Source organism: Rhinoraja longicauda, chromosome 2, assembly GCF_053455715.1.
Source record: "Rhinoraja longicauda isolate Sanriku21f chromosome 2, sRhiLon1.1, whole genome shotgun sequence".
NCBI classification, from domain to species: domain Eukaryota; kingdom Metazoa; phylum Chordata; class Chondrichthyes; order Rajiformes; family Arhynchobatidae; genus Rhinoraja; species Rhinoraja longicauda.
The window spans coordinates 96,342,593-96,365,625 of record NC_135954.1 but is presented as its reverse complement, the minus strand read 5'-3'; the positions used below and the strand labels follow the sequence as shown (position 1 = coordinate 96,365,625).

The 23,033-nt window shown below is 47.8% G+C and overlaps 1 protein-coding gene across 4 annotated transcripts; it reads right to left on the bottom strand.

The window, feature by feature from the left end:
• Window positions 1-293: 293 nt before the first annotated feature.
• Window positions 294-14,850, bottom strand: htr5ab (5-hydroxytryptamine (serotonin) receptor 5A, genome duplicate b). Of its 4 annotated transcripts, XM_078424742.1 has the most exons (4): window positions 14,582-14,605; window positions 10,604-10,742; window positions 6,614-7,498; window positions 294-2,594 (listed from the first exon to the last, which is right to left on the bottom strand). In XM_078424742.1, the coding sequence occupies exons 3-4, from the start codon at window positions 7,310-7,312 to the stop codon at window positions 2,262-2,264; spliced, it is 1,032 nt and encodes a 343-aa protein (XP_078280868.1). In that variant the 5' UTR covers window positions 7,313-7,498; window positions 10,604-10,742; window positions 14,582-14,605; the 3' UTR covers window positions 294-2,261. The 4 variants fall into 4 exon arrangements, with proteins under 4 accessions (XP_078280868.1, XP_078280877.1, XP_078280859.1 ...); XM_078424751.1 differs by lacking the exons at window positions 10,604-10,742; window positions 14,582-14,605 and adding an exon at window positions 14,810-14,850; XM_078424733.1 differs by lacking the exon at window positions 14,582-14,605 and having other exon boundaries at window positions 10,604-11,859.
• Between the last annotated feature and the right edge of the window lie 8,183 nt (window positions 14,851-23,033).

Here is a 23,033-nt window from a genome sequence, read left to right as displayed (position 1 = left end):
TTTTGTAGTTTTTTGCACAATCCGCAGGCGTTGCCACTTTCATTTCACTGCACATCTTGTATGTGTATGTGACAAATAAAGTAGACTTGACTTGACTTGACTTGGAGGGGGAAACATTATCCAGTCCTGTAGATTTCCAGCTTTTCTGTTTTCTGAATAGCCTCTCCACCTCCGCAATTTCTATTGTTAAACTGGAGTCATTCTGTGAGGATGTGCAAATTGGTCATTGCCGAGGGGTGGGGGGGGGGGGGGGGGGGGGAGGGCCAGTCTTTGCAAACTCCAGCCAGTCTCTGAGTAGGTGTGAATTGCTGCTTGGGAAGGAGTGGGTGGGGACGGATCCAGTCTTTGCAAACTGGAGTCAGTCTTTGAGTACATGTGAAGTGGTGATTGGGGTGGGGGTCCCAGGGTTATGTTGCTGTTTCTCGAACCTGCAGTAATACTCATTCAGGTCAATGGTCAGCTGACGATTGTCCAAGGAGTGGGGGGTTTTCCTTTTGTACCTGGTGATTTCTTGCAAGCCCTTCCAAACTGAAGAAGCGTCATTAGCTGAGAACTTGCTCCTCAGCTTCTCAGAGTACCTTTCCTTGGCAGCTCTGATTCCACTTCTCAGCTTGGATACAGCATGGAAACAGGCCCTTTGGCCCACCAAGTCTGTGCCGACCCATGATCACCCATATACTGGTTCTATCCGACACACTAGGGACAATTTACAGAAGCCAATTGACCTACAAACCTGCACGTCTTTGAAATGTGGAAGGTAGCCGGAGCACCTGGAGAAAACCCATGTGGTCACAGGGAGAACGTACGTACTCCGTACAGACAGCACCCGAGGTGAGGATCGAACCTGGGTCTTCGGCGCTGTAAGGCAGCAATTCTACTGCAGCTGTCCCTAACATGAGCTCTTATTATATGAATCCACCCAGTGAAGAATTTTCCCCTTGATCCCCATTGTTCTACATCTTAACAGAGTTACTTGGCCTTGAATGGAGTAATACTGAACTCATCAGGTTTCTCTGTCCATGTCTGTACAAAACTGCAATGAGGACAACTTCTGTGCAGTCCTGGCATCAGTGAGTTTGCTACTGTGAGAGAATGGCCAATGATGAAACCATTGCTGATACATTACACCATATGCGGATGCTTCAAAGTAGATTGGTATGTCAAGAGAGTTTATTTGCAATATGCACTGATTTGAATCGGAACAATGAAATTCTTACCTTCTGCAGCTTTACAGGCACATTCAACGCAACAACAACAACAGAAAATATACAATAAATTACCAGTTACTCTAAGTTAAACGAGGCCACGATGGGGCGGTAATTATATCGATTGGATTTGTCCTGCGTTGTGTGGATAGAATACACCTGAACAATTACCCACACTGTCAACCTCCGAGGAATTGAGAAAAATTCCAACATCACACACTCAGCAAACTTCCCAAGTTCCAATATCAAAGTTGGTCACGCCTATAAAGTTGTGCACAAATCGCTAGACTAGAGATGCAGCTAGACCTGGATCACGAGACTGCAGCAGCAACAAAATATTCCTGTATCCATGTTCAAGGGTGTTTTTTTATATATCACGGTGAATGAATCGAATTGGCAGAAATCTGGCTTTGGAGTTGCTGGGAAGCTCAGGATGTTGCTGACATGGATGTCCCACTCTGCCCCGCTGGCTGAAGATCACGCAAAGAACCGTCTTCTACCCAAGGAAGTGCCATAAGATTTCCAGTCCTCTTAGATGAGGAGCAATAAAGTCAGTGCTCTTCATGACTTGAAAATTCAATACAAAATAGACTCATCAGCACAATATTAGGCCGTCATTATCGGGAAACCATTTGTAAAGTGGCATTCCCTCAGATCTGGTGCAAGTAGACATGCTGTCCTAAAAATGCACTGGATGTATTATATTCAGAGATGTGCGTGTGAAATGCTTATATATACTTAACCACATAACATTTGATGAAGTCAGCGGTCGCAAAGGGGTTTTACCATAAACAGCAGCGTAGCTCCACAAGATATGGTCAGAGTGTTTTGAGTCAGAATGGGTAAGAAGGATGCTGATATATATATATATATATATATATATATATATATATATATATATATATATATATATATATATATATATATATAGTCCAGCCTCATGTCTCAGGGTTGGTTATGTCACACTGAAAGCTTGCTGTCTCCAAGGCATCCCTACCGTTTACCCCATTCCCTTTGCACGTCGAATGCCAAGGTGAGAGAGTGCCAAGCAGCACCTCACCGCTGTCTCGAGAAGAGATTTCTAAAGGCGTTGTTGTAGTTTTTGTTGAAGGCCGTGTATATCAACGGGTTGAAAAAAGAATTGGAGTATCCAAGCCAGAGAAAGATGCTCTTCCAAATGGGAGGGATGTCGCAGGAGCAGAGAGGGTTGATGAGTTCAGTGATGAAGAACGGGATCCAGCACAGCACAAAGACCCCGATGAGAATGCCCACCATCAGAGCGGCCTTCTTCTCCTTCTGCTCCCGCCAGGTGTCACCGTCCGTCTGGAAGGTGACGGTGGCGTGGCGAACGGTGAAGACCATCTCCGGTTGGTGGGAGGCCTCCTTCACCTGGGAAAAGACAGCGAGTGTAACTGGAAGCTCCCAAATACCAATCTCATCAACTGAAACACGTTCCACAAATAGACAGTGTCATCAACTCTGCAAAGATTAATTCACCCAAACTTAAACGCATTCCACGGTGCACATTTTCATCAACTCTGTGAAGATTATTTCACCACAAATATTTTATTTTAGAGATACAGCGTGGAAACAAGCCCCCCCCCGGACCACTGATTGTGTGTCCACCTCCGATCACCAGTGCACTAGCACTATCCTGCTCACTAGGGACAATTTACAGAAGCTAATTAATCTACAAACCTGCACGTCATTGGAATGTGGAAGGAAACCAGAGCACCCTGAGAAAGCCCACGCAGTCTCAGGGTGAATATCATCATATCATATATATACAGCCGGAAACAGGCCTTTTCGGCCCACCAAGTCCGTGCCGCCCAGTGATCCCCGTACATTAACACTATCCTACACCCACTAGGGACAATTTTTTTAACATTTACCCAGCCAATTAACCTACATACCTGTACGTAGTCAGGATCGAGCCCGGGTCTCTGGGACTGAAAGGCAGCAACTCTACTGCTGTGACACTGTGCCGCCCTAATTTCTACAATGAATTCCAAGACTGGCTTTGCTTCCTTCTCAATTTGAAATTTCACTCTTCCCTGTATTTTCTCGCTTTCCACCCTTTTGTTTCTCCTCCTGATGTTCTTGTTCTCTCGATTTATCTTTACATTTAATTGATCTATTTCTCCTTTTCAGCAATCTCACATCTCTCCTGCAATTCCTCTTGGAATTTTCCCTCAATATTCTTTCTTTCTTTCCACTCTCTCCATCCTGTGCCATTCCTCTCTAATTCTTTATTATTTTGCTCTTTCCCTGTAATTGAAGTCACCTTTTTTCCTATTGTTCTCTCTGTCTTTCTCTATCTTCCTCTCCTTCTTCTTGCACCCATTGTACTTTCTCTCTCCAGTTCTTTTCTCTTACCTTCTGCTTTCATTCCTCCTTTTTCACCATCTCACCCTCTGTTAGTCTGCTGTTTGTTGGAATACTCTTTACTTGCCTTTAGACATTAGAGATTCAGCGCAGAAACAGGCCCTTTGGCCCACCGAGTCCGAGCCGACCAGCGATCACCCCTTATACTAACACTATTCTACACACTAGAGACGACTTACAATTTTTACCGAAGCCAATTAACCTACAAACCTGTACTTCTTTGGAGTGTGGGAGGAAACTAGAGCACCCGGAGAAATGCAGTCGCAAGGAGAATGTACAAACTCCATACGGACAGCACCCCCAGACAGGATTGAATCCGATCCAGTTACACACAGAGGGTAATATAAGAGCATAAAGTGGCACAAAGTGCTGGTGTAACTCAGCAGGTCAGACAGCATCTTTGGAAAACATGGATCTGTGACATTTTGGGTTGAGACCCTTCCCCAGACAGAGGGGGATGTTTGGGAGTGTGGGGGAGAAAGGGGAGGGGGTTGGTGGGGGGTGAGTTAGAGGTTACTTAAAATTAAAGCATTCAGTGTTCCTACCGTTGGGTTGTAAGCTATACCCAGGTGGAATATTGGTTGCAATCTCTACAGGGGAACACCCTGTAATGAATTGCAAGACTGGGTTCATTTCATTCTCAAAGTTACATTTCTTGCTTCCCTCTATTTACTCGAGCTTTCTTTCCTTTTGTCTGTGTTCATGCTCCCTCTATCTTTCGTTGACATTAATTGATCTATTTGTCATCTTCAGCAGCCTCACGTCTCCCTCCTGCAACCTCTACACCTCACGTCTCTCTCCTGCAACCTCTACACCTCACGTCTCTCTCCTGCAACCTCTACACCTCACGTCTCTGTCCTGCAACCTCTACACCTCACGTCTCTCTCCTGCAACCTCTACACCGTCCCCTTCCACGTGGCCCACTGCTCTGGCGTGGAACAATATCCATGATCCTTCGTTGGGTGTTTGTCCTCGAGCTGCTGCCAGCATCGCTGTGGGAGTCCCCACACCAGGAGGACTGCAGTGCCTCAAGCAGCTACTCAAGAGCAATTAGAAATGAGCAATAACTGCTGGACTTCCCTGTACAATGCACGTTCAGTGAAATGAAGAAATGTTGCCAATTTATTTGTGTGCACACATACCCTAAAGCATATGCATACATTTTACACCTGATTTCACCAAATGATATTGCTCTCTCTCTCTCTGCCCCGCTCTCTGTCTCCCCCTTTCTGTCCCTCTCACTCTCTGCTTCTCTCTCTCTCTCTCTCTCTCTCTCTCTCTCTCTCTCTCTCTCTCTCTCTCTCTCTCTCTCTCTCTCTCTCTCTCTCTCTCTCTCTCTCTCTCTCTCTCTCTCTCTCTCTCTCTCTCTCTCTCTCTCTCTCTCTCTCTCTCTCTCTGCCTCACTCTTTCTGCTCCTCTCTCTCTCTGCATCTCCCACTCCCTCTCTCTGCCTCTCCCTCTCTCTCTGCCTCCCCCTCTCTGCCCCACCCCCTCCCCTCTCTCCCGCTCTCCCTCACTCTCTCTTCTCTGTTCAGGAGCTCTGCTCTATTCCTCCAGCCATCATTCCCTGTGGTCTTTATCTCCTATTTTCTAACCTTTAATTGCTACGTGACAATAAATTGATCTTGAAATCCTGAAGTCGTAACCCCTGTATTCGATCTGCTGTGCCTCTCTGGTGGTTTTCAAGCCTATGTGCCTTTCACCCTCTCACTCACTCCCTGCCTTTCATTCACTCCCACTCACTTTGATTCAGGTTCTCGTTCCTTCAATCACTGCCTCTCCCTCGTATTCACTTCCCCCGCACTCTCTCTTTCGTCCCCTCTCTCCCTCATGCACTCACGCTTCCTGCTCTCCTCTCTCTTTCTCTCACTCATTCTTCATCATGATTACTCCCTCGCTCACTATTTCCTCCACCATGCACACTCTCATCCTTACATTCCTCACCTCATCTTTCCCACAACTCTTTCATGCTTCCTCATGCACACTTCCTCCCTCATTTATTCACTCTCCTTCACTCTCCACCTCACTTATATTTTTCACTCTCTCTTTCTCTTTCACTCACTCTCTATCCTTCCCTCCCCCACATTCTCTCTCTCATACCTCACTCTTCCTTACTTATTCCCACTCTATCTCAAGCACACATTCTCCCTCCCTCTCATAGAAACATAGACATAGAAAATAGGTGCAGGAGTAGGCCTTTCGGCCCTTCGAGCCTTCAATATGATCATGGCTGATCATCCAGCTCAGTAACCTGTACCTGCCTTCTCTCCATACCCCCTGATCCCTTTAGCCACAAGGGCCACATCTAACTCCCTCTTAAATATAGCCAATGAACTGGCCTCAACTACCTTCTGTGGCAGAGAATTCCACAGACTCACCACTCTCTGTGTGAAGAAATGTTTTCTCATCTCGGTCCTAAAAGACTTCCCCCTTATCCTTAAGCTGTGACCCCTGGTTCTGGACTCCCCCAACATCGGGAACAATCTTCCAGCATTTAGCCTCTCCAACCCCTTAAGAATTTTATATGTTTCTATAAGATCCCCCCTCTCACTCGCTCTCCCCTCACTCACTCTCCCCTCTCTCTTCCTCACTCACTCTTCCCTCTCCTTCCCTCTCCCTCTCTTATTCCCTTTCTCCTATATCACTATATCTCCCTCCCTCTCTCTCACCCACTCCCCCCTCTCTCTCTCTCTTCCTCACTCACTCTTCCCTCTCCCTCTCCCATTCCCTTTCCCCTACACTCACTATATCTCCCTCACACACTCTTCCTCCCTCCCCCTCTCTATCTCGGGCACTCTCTCCCTCACTCACTCTTCCACATTCCCTCCCTCTCTCTCCCTCTCTCTTTCTCCCCCACTGGCGCTCCCTCTCCCAACTCCGTTATTGCGGTCCATAGTTTATCTCCTCCCCCATTCACTAGTTTGCCCCCCATCGCCGCCCCCTTCCCGCCGGCTTCCCCCACCCACCCTGACCGCTAGCTTTGCTCTCCCGATCAATAACGCGCCGGGCGAGAGACACTGTACCTCCACAACCTCAGGCATCGGTGTGATGGTGTTGGTCCGGCGGGTCCCGATCCGAAATTTGGCGGCTTTGTATATTTTCCAGTAGACGAAGAGGACCACGCAGAGCGGCAGGTAGAACGCCCCGAAGGTAGAGAATATGGTGTAGGAAGGCTCCTGGCTGACTTGGCACCGCTCCTCCTGCTCGGAGTAGGTGTTGCCCCAGCCGAACAGCGGCGAGAGGGAGATAACCGAGGAGAGGACCCAAGTCAGGAATATCATGATGTTGGAGATCTTTTTCCTGGTTTTCAAGGTGTACTCCAGGTGCCTGGTGATGGACCAGTAGCGGTCCAGGGCGATGGCAGTCACGTTCCAGATGCTGGCGGTGCAACACAGAACATCGAAGGTGATCCACACCTGGCACAGGACCTTGCCCAGTCTCCAGCGCCGACCCTCCAACTCGTGGACCAAGCTCAGCGGCATGACCAGGGCGGCCACCATCACGTCGGAGATGGCCATGGAGGCCACCAGGTTGTGGGGCACCCGGTGGAAGGTCCTCACCCGCAGGATGGTCACCAGGACCAGGACGTTCCACAGGAAGGTGGCCAGAACCAGGATGGCCAGCAAGGTCAGGACAAGGATGCTGGAGACCGAAGCCGGCTTCGAGGACAGGTCCGCGGGTCCAGTCCAGTTGGCCCACGGCGTGTGGTTGGACAAAGCCATGGTGTCCCACCAAGTCCCGGACTTGGCGTCAGCAGAGAAATGCGGTGGGGACAAGCCCGTCTTTAAGTGCCAACTCGGGACCACTCACTCTCCCTCCCCCATCGATCCACTGCTCCGCTGCTCCACACCTCCACCGGACCCGGAGAGAGAGAGAGAGAGATGTCCAGGATCAATTCCTTGCCAAACCTGGGTTCGGGACAGAAGCAGACGAGGGGTTTGATCTCCAGTGGTTTTGTCACCAGTGTTGCATTGAATTTAAAATGACAGCCGCGCCGGGTTTGAGTAAAACATTGAAGAACATCTCTATATCTCCAGACGCCGCCGCCGCTTAAGGTGTAAGAGGAGAGAGAGATCAGATCGGAGTTGTTTTAAAGGGAGGGGAGGGACACTTGCGTCAACACAACCAGCTGACCCCGGCGCTCAGTTTATAAACGAGTACTCGTGGATTTACAGCGCGTCTCTCGACCACCTCCTTCAGCATTGAATGTTTGGACCAAGCAAGCCGAGCAAACGGCCGCAGCCAGCCGCAATTGGCTGAACGTGTGAGCGAGGGGACCTTAATGATGGGGGGGGGGGGGGGGGGGAGTCAATTAAATCCTCCATTTCTGACCGTTAACCCCATAAGCACACTGTCGGCTGGCTCTGCACACACACACACACACGCTTAAGTAGTTTTAGTTGAGTGTGGAGATTTAGTTAAGTTCAGAGATACAACGTGGAAACAGGCTCTTCAGTTAATCGTTCTATTTCTACACTCGGGACAGTTTGCAGAGGACAATTAATCTCTAGACCTTTATTCACAAAGTGCTGGAGTAACTCAGCAGGTCGGGCAGCCTAGGACCCTAGGGTCTCGACCCGAAACGTCACCCATTCCTTCTCTCCCGAGATGCTGCCCGACCTGCTGAGTTACTCCAGCACTTTGTGAATAAATACCTTCGATTTGTACCAACATCTGCAGTGATCTTCTTAATCTCTAGACCTGTACGTCTTTGGAGCGAGGAAGGAAACCCAGGCGGTCACAGGGAGAATGGACAAACTCCGTACAGACAGCACCCGTGGTCAGGATCGAACCCGGGCGCTGTAAGGCAGCAACTCTACCGCTGCGCTATTGTGCCGACCCATTGTTTAGTGATACATCCTTTGGCCCACCGAGTCCACGCTGACCACCGATCACCCGTTCACTCTATGTCTCTATCATCCCAGTAGAAACGAGCAACTGCAGGTGTTAGATAACACACAAAAGGAAACAACGTGCTGGAGTAATTCAGCGGGTCAGGCAGCATCTCTGGAGAACATGGATAGGAGACGTTTCAGGTCCAGACCCTTTCAGTTTAAACCAGTTTTCAGTACGAAGAATGGTTCTGACCGGAAACATCACCTATCCATGTTCTCCAGAGATGCTGCCTGACCCGCTGAGTTACTCCAGCACTTTGCGTGTCCTATGTTATCACATGTTTGTCATCTACTCCCTGTACATTAGGGGCAATTTTACAGGGGCCAATAAAGCTACAAATCCACACGTGTTTGGGATGAGGGAGGAAACCGGAGCACCCGAAGAAACCCCACGCGGTCACGGCGAGAACGTGCAAACACCACACAGACAGCACCCGAGGCCAGGATTGAACCCGGGTCTCTAGCGCTGTGAGGCAATGGCTCTACCAGCTGCACCACTGTGCTGCCTTCAATGGGTCTTTCCTGACCTATTCGGTTGTAATCTGCTGCTCATGTTTGTTATCCTGGAACTCACTGACTGAGGGATGGTAGAGGCAGGAACATCCACTAAGTTGTAACTTGAGAAAAATACAGAGTAACTGGAATAATTCGGCGGCTCAGGTAGCATCTGTGGAGGGAATGGACAGACGATGTATGGGGTCGGGACCCTTCCTCAGTCCGAAATTGTTAAGGTGAGTGGATTTAATAGGAACTTGAGGGGTAACTTTTTTACACAAAGGGTGGTGGGTGTATGAAATGAGCTGCCGGAGGAAGTAATTGAGGCAATGTTTAAGAAGTGTTTAGATGGGTACATGGATAGGATAGGACAGGTTGAGAGGAAGATGGACCAACGCAGGCAGGTGGCACTAGAGTAGATGGAGCATGTTGGTTAGCATGGGCAAGTGGGTAGAAAGCTCATTAATGCCTACGTTCTAGGAGCAGAATTAGGCTATCCGGCTCCTCTAGTCTACTGCACCATGGCTGATCTATCTTTCCTACTCATCTCCATTCTCTTGCCTTCTCCCCATAACCCCTGACACTGTTTCCATGCTGCGTGACTCTATGAAACGTCGCCCATCCGTTCCCTCCACAGATGTTGCCTGACCCACTGAGTTCCTCTGGCAGTTCGCGTTTTGGTCAAGATTCCAGCACCTGCAGTTCTTTGTGTCTCCATTTCATTGACCAGCACCTCTCGAAACACCAGTCGCATACTTCACTGCCAGGTCCCCGAAAAAAAAGTGACCCGGGAAGTTAAAAAAAAAATGAGACACAACATCCTAGCATGGAACGCTGCGGGCTAGGCACGGGAAAATGGGATTGGTATACATGGGTTGGTACGGAGGCGGTGGGCCGAAGGGCCTGTCTCCACGTTCTGCGACTCAATGAAAGTGTTCTGGTGGGTACGTGTTGACATGACCGGGTCACTGCACAATCTGGATTGTCATAAGTACCGACAATTGAACAATGAAATCCTTACTTGCAGCAGCACAACAGGTCTGTAAATGCAATAAGATCATAAGACATAGGAGCAGAATTAGGCCATTTACTCCATCGGGTTTGCACCACCATTCGATCACGGCTGATCTATTGTTCCCTCTCAACCCCATTCTCCTGCCTTCTCCCTATAACCTTTGACACCCTTACTAATCAAGAACCTATCAATGTCCGCTTTAGAAATACCTTTGCCTCCATCTCAGTCTGTGGCAATGAATTCCACAGAATCACCACATACAGAAAATCCTCCTCACATAGATAATATACAATCAATAAAAAGCAAATACATGAATATTGCCAATACGATTGTAACCCCCCCACCCACCCAAGTCCTTTGTGTAACCAAACACCTTTGTGTAACCAAACATGTGAGCAAACACAGAGTGCTGGGGGAACTCAGCGGCCCAGGCAGCACCTGCGGAGGGAGATGGACAGACATTTAGGGCGGGGGACCCTTCTTCAGACATTTAAACTTTAGAGATACAGCACGGAAACAAGCCCTTCGGCCCACCGAGCCCGCCCCGACCAGGGTACACTATTCCACATTTATTTTTACAAAATACAGAAGGCAATTAACCTACGAACCTGCACGTTTCTGGACTGTTGGGGGGAATCCGGAGCAAACCCACGCGGTCACAGAGAGAGGGTCCAAACTCCGTACTGACAGCGCCCGAGGTCAGGATCGAACCTGGGTCTCTGGCAATTTAAACCAGCAGCTCTCAATCTGAAGAAGGGTCTCATAAGATCCAATGATAGCAGTAAAATTCGGCCTTTCGGCCCATCTAGTCTACTCCGCCATTCAATCACGGCTGATCTTTCTCTCCCACCTAACCCCATTCCCCTGCCTTCTCCCCATTACCTCTGACACCCGCACTGATCAAAAATCTATCTATCCCCCTGCCTGAAATATATCCACTGACTTTGCCTCCGCAGCCTTTTGTGGCAAAGTATTCCACAGATTCTCGATCCGAAACGTCTCCAATTCCTTCTCTCCAGAGATGCTGCCTGTCTCGCCGCGTTACTCCAGCATTTTGCGCTTATGTTCGGTGTGAACGAGCATCTGCAGTTCCTTCCTACACAACTCGACCACATTCGGGAACCGTGTAGGTGAGGAGTGCCCGGGCGGCGAAGCGTGGAAACTATCAGCAGCCGTGTGTTGATGGTTTAAATATAGGAACCAGGGGCTTGGTGTCCAGTATCGCTGCCTCCTGATAACATTGCCGAGCGCAGGCGAGCGCAGGATATCTGACTCGATGGGGGTGAAGGGGAACAACGCGCGGTGGCTGGGAAGCATCGAATAGAGCCGTGGCAACAGATCGCTGTTCCTTCTCTGTGTGGGGCCAATCCAGCAATGGTATTATATATGACCACATCCCAGAGAGTCACACAGCACAGAAACAGGCCCTTCGGCCCATCTCGTCCATGTCGACCAAGATATACCAGTCTTAATTGCAAATGGAACTCACTCTTTAATTTACTTTTTTTTTTAAAGAGCTGCGTATAAGTTAAAATGCAAAACACAAGATGTTGGAGGAACTCAGCGAGCCAGGCAGCATCTGTGGAGGGAAATGGACAGACGATGGTCCACTTTTCAGCCCCGGTCCCGAAATATCGCCTGTCAATTTCCCTCTGCAGATGCTGCTTGACTCGCTGAGTTCCTCCAGCATTTTGTGTTTGCATGAGATTCCAGCAGCTGCAGTTTTTTTGGGGGGTACAAATTACAATCCTGCCCCTCGCTATCCGGGAGGCACCCGAAGGCTCTTTTTTTATTTTAAAGAAGAGTTAGTTACATATATGCGTTGAAATCGTTTACAAAATGTATGCGATTTCTAATTGGAGTATTGTCATTCTTATTCGGAGGGTGGGGGAGAAAATCAGAGAGGCCAGAAACACACTGGATAGAGACACGCAGGATAGAGACACACAGGGTAGAGACACGCAGGATAGAGACACACGGGGTAGAGACACACAGGCCAGAGACACACGGGATAGAGACACGCAGGATAGAGACACACAGGATAGAGACACGCAGGGTAGAGACACACAGGATAGAGAGGCAGGCAAAATGTGTAGGAAGGAACTGCTGATGCAGGTTTAAACTGAAGATAGACACACAAAAACTGGAGTAACTCAGCAGGACAGCGGGAAGAAGGGTCTGGACCTGAAATGTCTCCCATTCCTTCTCTCCAGAGATGCTGCTTGTCCCGATTAGTTACCCCAGCTTTTTGTGTCCGGCGAGGCATGCAGTCGGCAGGGACATTTTGCTATTGAGGGCGTGCAGCGTAGGTTTACTAGGTTAATTCCCGGAATGGCGGGACTGTCATATGTTGAAAGACTGGAGCGACTAGGCTTGTATACACTGGAATTTAGAAGGATGAGAGGAGATCTTATCGAAACGTATAAGATTATTAAGATTATTAAGGGGTTGGAAACATGTTCCCAATGTTGGGGGAGTCCAGAACAAGGGGCCACATTTTAAGAATAAGGGGTAGGCCATTTAGAACTGAGATGAGGAAAAACTTTTTCAGTCAGAGTTGTGAATCTGTGGAATTCTCTGCCTCAGAAGGCAGTGGAGGCTAATTCTCTGAATGCATTCAAGAGAGAGCTAGACAGAGCTCTTAAGGATAGCGGAGTCAGGGGGTATGGGGAGAAGGCAGGAACGGGGTACTGATTGAGAATGATCAGCCATGATCACATTGAATGGCGGTGTTGGCTCGAAGGCCTCCTCCTGCACCTATTGTCTATTGTCTATTGTCTGAGCCGGGGGGTCTGTGGCTCTGGTCGCTGCCTAGGCTGTGTGCGTGCGGTTAAACGACAGACCTGGGTCGGTATGACTGAGGCGCGACTCCCCCCCCACCGCCCCCCATCTCCCCACCCTCCTCCCCGTGTTCAGACTGTGATCGCCGTGACAGCCCACCGCTCCACCCCACACTTCAAACAGCCCATCCAGTTGCGAAGGGACTTTGAACGGTGGCTTTAGACTTTAGAGATACAGCGCGGAAACAGACCCCTGGGCTCACTGAGTCCACGCCGACCGGCGACCACCCCCTACCTACACACGAGGAACAATTCACTTTTTTTTTTAACCAAAGCCAATTAACCGACAAACCTGCACGTCTTTGGAGTGTGGGGGAAACCGGAGCAGCCGGAGGAAACCCACGCGATCACAGGGAGAACTTGCAAACTCCGTCCAGACAGCACCCGTAGTCACGATCGAACTCGGGTCTCTGGCGCTGTAAGGCAGCAACTCTACTCCTATGCCACCGTGCCGCCTAAAAACGTGCCCCCTCGCCTTGGTCCAAACCCTCTGGTATTTAATAGACAATAGACAATAGGTCTATTCGGCCCTTCGAGCCAGCACCGCCATTTAATGTGATCATGGCTGATCATTCTCAATCAGTACCCCGTTCCTGCCTTCTCCGCATACCCCCTGACTCCGCTATCATTAAGAGCTCTATCCAGCTCTCTCTTGAATGCATTCAGAGAATTGGCCTCCACTGCCTTCTGAGGCAGAGAATTCCACAGATTCACAACTCTCTGACTGAAAAAGTGTTTCCTCATCTCAGTTCTAAATGGCCTACCCCTTATTCTTAAACTGTGGCTCCTTGTTCTAGACTCCCCCAACATTGGGAACATGTTTCCTGCCTCTAACGGTCCAACCCCTTAATAATCTTATACGTTTCGATAAGATTTCCTCTCATCCTTCTAAATTCCAGTGTTTATCAAGCCTAGTCGCTCCAGTCTTTCAACATATGATAGTCCCGCCATTCCGGGAATTAACCTAGTAAACCTACGTTGCACACCCTCAATAGCATTTATAGTTAGATGCAAGGAACTGAAGACGCTGGTTAATGCACAAAAGGAATGAAAATGCTGGCGCAAATCAGAGGGCCAGGCAGCGTCGTCGGAGAACATGGGTGTGTGATATTTCGAGTCGGGTCCCTTCTTCAGACTGGCGTGGCATTTAATGTCAATTAATATCCTTAATAACGCGTTAACTCATTGGCCTCTGGCTAATGAGATTCGAAGAAAAAACATTGAGCTGCAAGCGCTGGATTTATAACACTGGTGGTACATGCAAGGGGGGAATGCAAGGTTTAAGTAAAGAAAACACCCCACCCGCTACTCTCAGTCTGAAGAAGGGTCCGACCCAAAACGTCACCTATCTCCAGAGATGCTGCCTGACCCGCTGAGTTACTCCAGCATTTTGTGTCTATGTAGTCTTACAGCGTGGAAACAGGCCCATCCACCCAACTTGCCCACACCGACCAATATGCTCCATCTACACTAGTCCCACCTGCCTGCGTTCGGTCCATATGAATAGACAATAGGTGCAGGAGTAGGCCATTCGGCCCTCTAAACCTTTCCCATTGGTGCACCTGTCTAAATATTTCTTAAACGTTGCAAGCGTTTATCTTTGGTATAAACCAGCATCTGCGGTTCTTTGTTTCTACGAGAACCGTAGGATCGTTCGCAACGTACATTCACATTCATTTTACCTTTAAGAAAGATCTGCCCAATTAGTCCCGCTCCGCCGCCACCCCTGCACTCCCGCCCACCTACCTGTCTCTTGCATCGAGTTTTTATTTTAAAACCAGCAGCCTTGTTGCAAATAATGAGTCGGGTAATAGGTTTGCGATTGTTCGAAGGACGATTGAGTTCGTGTTACCGGTCAGAATTCTGACGGCGAATCCGCTCCTCCTCGTTATCTCTTGGACAGACACGGTTTACAGACTCGGCACCCGTTGCTCGACAATGTTAATTCATGATAAACACAAAGGATCCGGATACCAGAAATGTGAAATGAACACAGACGCCGACCGCCGCCTTCATCTTTCTGACAGCAGGTGTTGTTTCCAATTGCCTCATCCAGTAACCTCATCTATCTCTCACATTGTCAAATACTCTCATTAGCTCACAGACCATCTCCAATGATGCAGTTCCCTTCAAATTAAAACACTTATGTTTCTTTCGAAGATGACACGAAACGCTGGAGTAACTCAGCGGGTCAGGCAGCAGCTCCGGAGAAAAGGTACAGGTGACGTTTCGGGTCGAGACCTTTCTTCAGACAGCTGAGATGCTACCAGAACCGTCGAGTTACTCCAGTAGTTTGTGTCGATCTTCGGTATAAACCAGCATCTGCAGTTCATTCCTCCCTTTCTTTTTCTGAATAAGGGTCTGGACCCGAAAGATAACCTCTCCACGTTCTCCAGAAGTGCTGAACCAAGGAGTTGTTGACGCTGGTTTACCGAAAAGGACACAAAGTGCTGGTGTAACTCAGCGGGGCAGGTAGCATCTCTAGAGGACATGGATAGGTGACGTTTCGGGTCGGCACCCTTCTTCCCGAAGGGTAGGGAACTTATACATGTCCTCCAGAGATGCTCTCTGATCTGCTGAGCTACTCCGGCAATTTGTGTCTTTTTTTGCAAACTAGCATTTGCAGTTCCTTGTGCCTCCATTTTACTGCTCCACTACGGAATCTCAATAGACTAGAAAAAAGTTCTTCTCCTCTCTCGGACGGGAATGCTTTCAAGAGAATGCTTTCAAGAGAGAGCTTGATAGAGCTCTTAAGGATAGCGGAGTCAGGGGGTATGGGGAGAAGGCAGGAACGGGGTACTGATTGGGAATGATCAGCCATGATCACATTGAATGGTGGTGCTGGCTCGAAGGGCCGAATGGCCTCCTCCTGCACCTATTGTCTATTGGATCACTGTGCCACCCCCTCAGTGGTTTCTCAGAGTCCGAAGAAGGTGAAACACTCAGTAAATCTGATAGCGTCTGTGGAAAGTGAGAAAAAAACGTTTGATTTCAGGCGGTGATCACTTCATCAGGACTGAAAAAGACAAGTTTTTCTAGAACGTTCTGTTTTTATTTCAGATTTTCAGCATCTGCAGTTTTAAAAATTATTCACTCTTTTGTGTGTGTGTCTGTGCACATATGCAGCACGAGTGTGCACATGATGTGTGTATATCTGTAATATATGCATATATGTGGTGGACAGAGTGGCGGAACAACTCAACGGGTCAGGCCGCATCTCTGGAGAACATGGATAGGTGATGTTTCGGGTGGGGACCCTTCTTCAGACATTACCTGACCCTTCTCAGTCTGTATTATACTCAACTCCTACCTTTCTGTGCTTGGTTAAAACCTGTTGAGTCTTTGACTATTTTCAATCTCAATGGAAGGCTATGACAAAAAAAAAAATGCCCATCAGTATTTCCATTGTTCTTCATTAAGATCTTAACCACTTTCTTGAGGATCTACTGTAATTACTTACACTTCCCAGGACTTCCATCGTCTTTCTCTGTTTGTCATGTTACCATCCCATTTTTGCCTTGGTCAGGGTGATTACTAACTTCATACAGTATGATTACTAGTCATACAGTATGGAAACAGGCCCTTTGGCCCAACTTGCCCACACTGATCAACATGTCCCATCTGCAGTAGACCCACCTGCCTGTGTTTAGCCCATATCCCTCTGAACCTGTCCTATCCGTGTACCTGTCTAAATGTTTCTTAAACATTGCAATAGTACCTGCGAACTATGGATCTACAACAATTGGGACTTGAAAATGGCGCCAAACTGGCGACTCTGTACACTGTCTCAGTGTACCACTGCTATACACTTGTAGTGTATCTGAGATGATTATCTAAGATGTATGTAAGTGCTTATCTATAGTGATACTTGTCCTGATCTGTACACAAAAATAAATTTCACTTACCTTGGTACATGTGACAAATAAAGTACCATTGAAATAATAAGTTGGAGGACTAGTGGGTTTTATAGGTAGACTTGCATCAAAATGTCTGAAGAAGGGTCCTGACCCAAAACGTCACCTATCCATTTGCTCCTGAGATGCTGCCCGACCTGCTGAGTTACTCCAGCATTTTGTGTCTATCTTTTATATCAAACTGAGTCTGCTTTCTCGTTGGTATTTATTCACAAAATGCTGGAGTAACTCAGCAGGGCAGGCAGCATCTCAGGAGAGAAGGAATGGGTGACGTTTCGGGTCGAGACCCTTCTTCAGACTGAAGAAGGGTCTCGACCCGAAACGTCACCCATTCCTTCTCTCCTGAGATGCTGCCTGACCTGCTGAGTTACTCCAGCATTTTGTGAATAAATACCTTCGATTTGTACCAGCATTTGCAGTTATTGTCTTAAACTACCTGCTTTCTCGTTGGATTCCCTAGAAGGGATATGGAGGACAAGCACAGAAGGTGCACGGTAGTTGTAGTGGGAGAAAAATCGGGAAATACTGGAAATGCTGGAGTTTTTATTTCAAGAGCGTTTGGAGACCTTTCCTTTTCAAGAGTCTTTGATAGAGTGACCATGGAAAACTTCTTTCCATCCATTAGTGATGATAACCAGGAGTTTAAGATAATTGGGGAGAAAGCCCTTTGCCCATGTGGGATTTGCAATGTTCAATTAGCAGCCAAGGGGAAAACTAGATAAAAAATAAATTACTGGATGAAGGGTCGATAAATATTTGTGATGGAGTTAGATGAATAAACACTCCAAGAGACGCATGAGCATTATTGATGGGCCTGAGTCAGAATAAAATTTCTCTGTGCTGTAAATGTTATGTAATGGTGGAAATCATAGTAAGGTCAGCAATAAAATCTGAACAATTGCTTCAGTATCTGCTGAATTGTGTAATGCAAAGTGCATGTGTGATGTCTATTCTAGCCAATTAAAGCAGTATAGCTATAGAAACAAAGAAGGTGTAAGATAGAACTGCAGATGCTGGTTTAAAGCAAAGAAAGACACAAAAAGCTGGAGTAAATGAGCGGGGCAGGCAGCATCTCTGGAGAGAAGGAATGGGTGACGTTTCGGGTCGAGACCCTTCTTCAGACAAAGAACGGTAGACACTGGTTTATACCAAAGGGTGACACAAAGTGCTGGAATAATTCAGTGGGTCAGGGAGTATCTCTGGAGAAAAAGGATGGGTGATGTTTAGGGTCAGGACCCTTCTTCAGAGCTTCTCCAGTCTGAAGAAGGGCCCCTACCCGAATCGTCACCAATCCTTTTTCTCCAGAGATGCTGCCTGACCTGTTGATTTACTCCTGCGCTGTGTCTCAAGCAGCATAACTTCCAGCTGTATTTGATGAGCTGAGTTGTGATAATATATAACCAGGCCTGAAATATTAACTCTGTTTATCTTTCCACAGATGCTGCCTGACCCATTGAGTATTTCCAGCATTTTTGGAAATCGAGCATCTGTTGTATTCGCTCAGGCAGTTTTATATTTAATGTGGAATTACTCAGATATCTGCTTTTTGGCATTAATCTTTGGAATCTGAAATGCAAACTTTGATTTGGCAACAAAAAGCCGCAGGTGCTGGAGATCTGTGGTATAAAAGTAAAGATAGACACAAAAAGCTGGAGGGACTCAGCGGGACAAGCAGCATCTCTAGAGAGAAGGAATGGGTGACATTTCAGGTCGAGACTCTTCTTCAGATTGTGAGTAAAGTAAAGTTTGGAAATAGTGCCTGATTGTTTTTCTTACCGCGGTGCTGCCTGACTTACTGCGTGTTCCCAGCATTTCCTGGTTTCATTTTTGAAGTATGTCAGCTAACATCTTAAAAAATATAGCATCTTGGAGTGATGCAGCATTGAAACAGGCCCTTCAGCCCACCAAATCTGTGGAGCAAGAAACAAAGTTTATGGTTCTGGTCAATAGCAATAGCATTTAGAAGGCACTTGGACAGGTACATGGATAAGAAAGGTTTGGACAGATGTGGACCAAACATGGGCAAATGAGACAAGCTTAGTTGGGGGATCTTGGTTGACATGGACGAGCTGGGCCAAAGGGCCGGTTTCTTTGCTGTATGACTATGATTCTATTGCACTGATGAAAGGTCTCTCTCAGCACAGATGCTGAGTGTTGGCAGAATTTGATATTTTTACTCCAAAGGGCACAAAGTGCTGGATAACTCAGCAGCATCTCTGGAGGTGTTTCGAGCCAAGACCTTGGAGTATTGTGTTCAATTCTCATTAGTCATGGAGTCATACAATGCAGAAACAGGCCGACAGTCCAACTTGTCCATGCAGACTTATATGCCCTTCTAAGATAGTCCAATTGCTTGTGTTTGGCCCATATCGCGAGAAACCTTTTTCTACGTAGCTAGTTATCCTTTATACTTTCTTATTGTACCTGTCTCACCACTTCCTCTCACAACTCATTCCACATTCCCATCATCGTCTGTGTGCAAAAGTTCCCCCTAAGTTTTTGATTAAATTTCTCTCCAATCATCCTTAAACATGTGTAGGAAGGAACTGCAGATGCTGGTTTAAACCGAAGGTTGACACAAAAGGCAGGAGAAACTCAACGGGACAGGCAGCATCTCTGGAGAGAAGGAATGGGTGACATAATGGCAGCTCGCCAACAGTCTCTCTCATTTTTTTCATCTTCGTTGTTGTTTTTAGTCTGTTATTAAATGTATGTTTTAGTGTGTCTTTAGTTTTGTATTATGTGGAAGGGGGAGAGAGGGGTGGGGGCGGATACTTAACTTTTTAATCTCTTTCTGTATCGTATCTCCGTCCACGCTGCGCCTTAACATCGAGGAGCTGGCGGCCTCTTGCTGGGGATCGACTTCGGGAGCTCCAACTGCGGGAGGCTGCGGATTTAACATCATGCAGCTCGCGGTGCCTTGGTTAGGGACTGACATCTGAAGCTCCAAGCCACAGGAGCTTCAACCGCTCTGATCACGGGAGCGTCAATCACCCCGACACAGAAGTTTCGATCGCTGGCTGCGGGAGCTTCGATCGCCTTGACTGCGGATGGTTCGACTGCCCCATCATAAGGAGGAAAGACGAGAATACACTGTACTTGTATACAGTATACTTGTAATACACTGGAATTTAAAAGGATGCTTGTATACACTGGAATTTAGCAGGATGAGAGGGGATCTTATCGAAACGTATAAGATTATTAAGGGGTTGGACACGTTAGAGGCAGGAAACATGTTCCCAATGATGGGGGAGTCCAGAACAAGGGGCCACAGTTTAAGAATAAGGGGTAGGCCGTTTAGAACTGAGATGAGGAAAAACCTTTTCAGTTAGAGAGTTGTGAATCTGTGGAATTCTCTGCCTCAGAAGGCAGTGGAGGCCAATTCTCTGAATGCATTCAAGAGAGAGCTAGATAGAGCTCTTAAGGATAGCGGAGTCAGGGGGTATGGGGAGAAGGCAGGAACAGGGTACTGATTGAGAATGATCAGCCATGATCACATTGAATGGCGGTGCTGGCTCGAAGGGCTGAATGGCCTCCTCCTGCACCTATTGTCTATTGTCTATTGATAAGACTTTATTGCTTTGTATCATAGTGAGGAATGTGGGGAATCCACTGTGGTGGATGTTTATGTTAACTTTTATGTAGTTGTGTGTCTTGTTGCTTTTTTAGTATGACTGTATGGCAAATCAAATTCCTGGTATGTTTTTACATCCTTGGCTAATAAATTAATTACAATACAATAAATACAGGGGTGGCACCATGGCGCAGCGGTAGTGTTGCCTTACAGCGCTTTCAGCGCCAGAGACGTGGGTTCGACCCTGACTATGGGTGCTTGTCTGTACGGTGTTTGTACGTTCTCCCTGTGACCGCATGGGTTTTCTCCGAGATCTGCACTTTCCTCCCACATTCCAAAGACGTACATGTTTGTAGGTTAATTGGCTTGGTATAAATGTAAATCGGCCCTAGTGTGTGTAGGGTAGTGTTAATGTGTGGGGATCGCTGGTCGGTGCAGACTCGGTGGGTCGAAGGGCCTGTTTCCACGCTGGATCTCTAAACACGTTGAGGAAAAACTTGCAAGGCTACATTGTCTGAGCTGGGGTTGAACTAACTAGCAAGCATAAGCATAGCCACCAGCATGATCACAAATGAGTCGCACCCCGGCCATTCCCTCTTTTCCCCTCTCCCATCAGGCAAGAGGTACAGAAGTGGGAAAACACTGTACCTCGGTACATGTGACAATAAACTAAACTAAACTACACTGAACTAAACTAAACTTCTCTGGTGGAGAGCCAATACAGATAGGATCAGCCAAAAAAAAAAAGGGTTCTACATTGTAACAATGCTATTATTTGATAAACCGGTCTACATACTTGAAGATCTTTATTTAGGAGGGTTTTTTATATTTAAAGAGTTGCTGCTGTTACTCACACCGTGTATCAGTCAAGTAAAACCAGCGGAAACGTTTAGCTGTGCTGCTAAAAAAAGGTAAAGTCACATCTGCTGTTGTAGAAATGTGTAAATATCATCACTTGCGTCGGGAACCAGCGTTGAAGGCTATCTGATGCAAATGTGCAAATATCTGGCAATGGGAAGTTGGCAACGGTGAAAGTGGCCAGATGGTTGCAAGAGCTCAGATGATTCGCAAACTTACTTCATGATGCCCCTAACCACTGACTTACATGCACCTCCAGCCCACTCCCACATCACTGCCCATAAACATCCCTCTGTACTCAGTTCTAGCAAAGGCCTACACATTAACAACGTCTGAATATATTGTCACTACAGTATATTCAATATATTAGTCCGGCACGGTGGCGCAGCGGTAGAGTTGCTGCCTTACAGCGAATGCAGCGCCGGAGACTCAGGTTCGATCCTGACTACGGGTGCTGTCTGTACGGAGTTTGTACGTTCTCCCCGTGACCTGCGTGGGTTTTCTCCGAGATCTTCGGTTTCCTCCCACACTCCAAAGACGTACAGGTATGTAGGTTAATTGGCTGGGCAAATGCAAAAATTGTCCTTAGTGGGTGTAGGATAGTGTTAGTGTGCGGGGATCGCTGGGCGGCGCAGACCCGGTGGGCCTAAGGGCCTGTTTCTGTGCTGTATCTCTAAATCTAAAAAAAATCTAAATCTAAATTAGGGTGACACAGTGGTGCAGCAGACGAGTTGCTGCCTAACAACACCAGAGACCCGATTCGATCCTACTGTGTCCAGCATGGTGGCGCAGCGGTAGAGTTGCTGCCTAACAACGTCAGAGACCGAGGTTTGATCCTACTGTGGGAGCTGTCTGTACGGATTTTGAACGTTCTCCCTGTGACCACAATGGTTTTTATCCGGTGCTCTGGTTTCAACAGTTCAACAGTTCAACAGAGCTTTATTTGTCATACTACATAGACATAGTTGAACGAAACTACATAGCAGTCACACAAAAAAAAAGAACACAAGACACATGACCCCAACACAAACGTCCATCACAGTGACTCCAAACACCCCTTCACTGTGATGGAGGCAACAAAACTTCCACTCTCTTCCCCACGCTCACGGACAGACAGCTCGTCCCCGACCGACCCGCACAGTCCCCGCAAGGGGATGGAAGTCCCCGCGGCCGAGCCGCACCGGGCGCTGAAATGTCTCGCGGCCGAGCCGGGCGATGGAAGGCCCCGCGGCCGAGCCGTGCGCAGCTAAGTCCCGCGGCCGAGCCGCACCGGGCGATGGAAGGCCCCGCGGCCGAGCCGTGCGCAGCTAAGTCCCGCGGCCGAGCCGCACCGGGCGATGGAAGGCCCCGCGGCCAAGCCGCACCGGGCGATGTTAGGCCCCGCGGCCGAGCCGCACCCCGCGCCGTGAAGAAGAGACCTAAAAGAGAAAGGCTTCCCCCACCCACACCACCACCCCCCCACCCACACCACCACCCCCCACACATACACAACCAAAAAAAAACAAAAACCATCCCAACACCGACACACAAAAAAAAAAAAGGAAAAAAGACGAACAGACTGCTAGCGAGCCGCAGCCGTTAGGCGCCGCCACTTCCAAAGATGTGTGGATTTATAGGTTAATTGGCTTCTGTAAATTGTCCCTAGTGTGTAGGATAGAACTAGTATACGGGGATTCGCTGGTCGGCACAGACTTGTTGGGCCTAAGGGCCTGTTTCCACGCTGCACCTCTGAACAAAAATAAATATAAATACAAATGATAGAGAATTACATTTGCTGATTCTCCCTTACCAAGGTGCCAAGAATGGGCATTAAATACGAGTTAATCAGATGATTCCAACATCCAAAATAAAT

Coding starts and splice junctions, on each gene's coding strand:
- htr5ab (XM_078424751.1), bottom strand. CDS start 7,312: ATGGCTTTGTCCAACCACACGCCGTGGGCCAACTGGACTGGACCCGCG. Junction 2,595..6,613: donor CGATGCCTGAGGTTGTGGAG/GTACAGTGTCTC, acceptor GTCTTTTCCCAG/GTGAAGGAGGCCTCCCACCA.